This window comes from Ctenocephalides felis, unplaced genomic scaffold (assembly GCF_003426905.1).
Source record: "Ctenocephalides felis isolate EL2017-DRISC unplaced genomic scaffold, ASM342690v1 CF-g0.4_SCAFFOLD_03573, whole genome shotgun sequence".
Classification (NCBI taxonomy): domain Eukaryota; kingdom Metazoa; phylum Arthropoda; class Insecta; order Siphonaptera; family Pulicidae; genus Ctenocephalides; species Ctenocephalides felis.
Window position 1 is genome coordinate 22,998,071 of NW_020539727.1, and position 1,705 is coordinate 22,999,775.

The window sequence follows — 1,705 nt, forward strand, 5'->3', positions numbered from 1 at the left end:
TAATCACAAAATCTAGAACAACTCCCGTATAAAATTATTTACCCAAATAACCGATTTTTGTTTGAGCGAGTTGCACTTTTGAATAGAAACAGTAGTAATTTTTTTCCAAATAATTTATTTGTTATTCAAGTTGTTTATCTATATTTTCATTGTGAGAAAAATTTACTTCTATTGTATTAAATTTTAATGAAATTATAACTTTGCGAATACGAAAGTTCTTCTGGTCGATTGCATTCTAGAGAAAAGTTTAATAAAATATAGTTTTTGTAATTTATCTAGTGTGTTATTTATCTAGTTTATTTATTTCAAAATTATACATTTGTTATTCAAGTTGTTTTTCTATATATTTATTGTGAGAAAAATTTACTTCGTATTAAATTTTAATGAAATTATGACTTGGCGAATACGAATTTCTTCTAGTCGATTGCATTGTAGTAATTTTTTTCAAAATTATATATTTGTTATTCAAGTTGTTTTTCTATATTTTCATTGTGAGAAAAATTTACTTCTCTCGTATTACATTTTAATGAAATTATGACTTGGCATATACGAAAGTTCTTCTAGTCGATTGCATTCTAGGGAAAAGTTTAATAAAATATAGTTTTTGTAATTTATCTAGTGTGTAATTTATCTAGTTATTTATTTCAAAATTATATTTGTTATTCAAGTTGTTTATCTATATCTTCGTTGTGAGAAAAATTTACTTCGTATTAAATTTTAATGAAATTATGACTTGGCGAAATGAAAGTTCTTCTGGTCGATTGCATTCTAGAGAAAAGTTTACTAAAATATAGTTTTTGTAATTTATTTAGCCTCTGTAATGAATCTTTGCAAGCTGCATTGAATTAAAATAAAAAGTTTGAAGTAAATAGAAAAAATCGGTAGTCGGATCGGATTTAAAACGTGTTTCGTGTGTTTGGTTCATTAATCAAAGAGAAAAGTGAATTGAAACTTTATATAGAAGTATAGATGAACAAATAGAATTTCATGTACATGTATAAAATTTTATATACTTTCCTAAAAAAATTGTAATAATAATTAGATAAACAAGTGGTACAAGGTTTGAGCTTATGAGAACTGTTTTTTTCACATTTTCACACTATATAAATTTGATTTACTTATAAATGAATAAATAAATAAAACTATATTTTTTTCTTTTCCAGGCAATGTCAGTAGGCCTAGTCTACGGCCCAAAGGCCGACGGTGGAACCGACTCCACCGTTTGCGTCTGCGGCGTCGTCGAAACTCCTTTAGTTCCTAGGGCCTTCGAATTATCATCCCTGATATGTTTTCTGGCCCCAATGTTACTTATAAGTGTCCTGTATGCCCTGATTGCGGCCCAACTTCATAGGGCCAGAATTACCGGAGATAACGGCAATGAAAGTAGTGGACATACTATGAATAACCGAGAGTACTAGTGTTAGATTACAGGTAAGATTAAAATTTTGATTTCAAAGTCGTTTTATTCAAAACTTTTATATAGAAGTGTATAAAAGTGTTTCCTAGGAAATGTTGCAAATTTTATCTAGTTTTATCCTATCTTACTGAAAATGGGTAGTCCCATATGAAATTTTTGAGTTATTTGACAAAAACAAAAAAAAGACCCGAATTTTTTATATTTATTGCTCAAGAATGAAATATCGAATTCAAATCGTTTTATTCAGAACTTTTATATAGGAGTGAATATAATAGTTGGTATGCAAAT

At 27.7% G+C, this 1,705-nt stretch overlaps 1 protein-coding gene across 1 annotated transcript in view; it reads left to right on the forward strand.

Moving 5' to 3' along the window:
- The window catches only part of LOC113389796 (pyrokinin-1 receptor-like), an 11,958-nt gene extending 10,540 nt beyond the window's left edge, over window positions 1-1,418 (forward strand). Inside the window, exon 3 of the mRNA XM_026626804.1 lies at window positions 1,164-1,418. Coding sequence (XP_026482589.1) covers window positions 1,164-1,418 — 255 coding nt within the window. The remainder of the gene's footprint in view (window positions 1-1,163) is intronic.
- The last annotated feature ends 287 nt before the right edge of the window (window positions 1,419-1,705 follow it).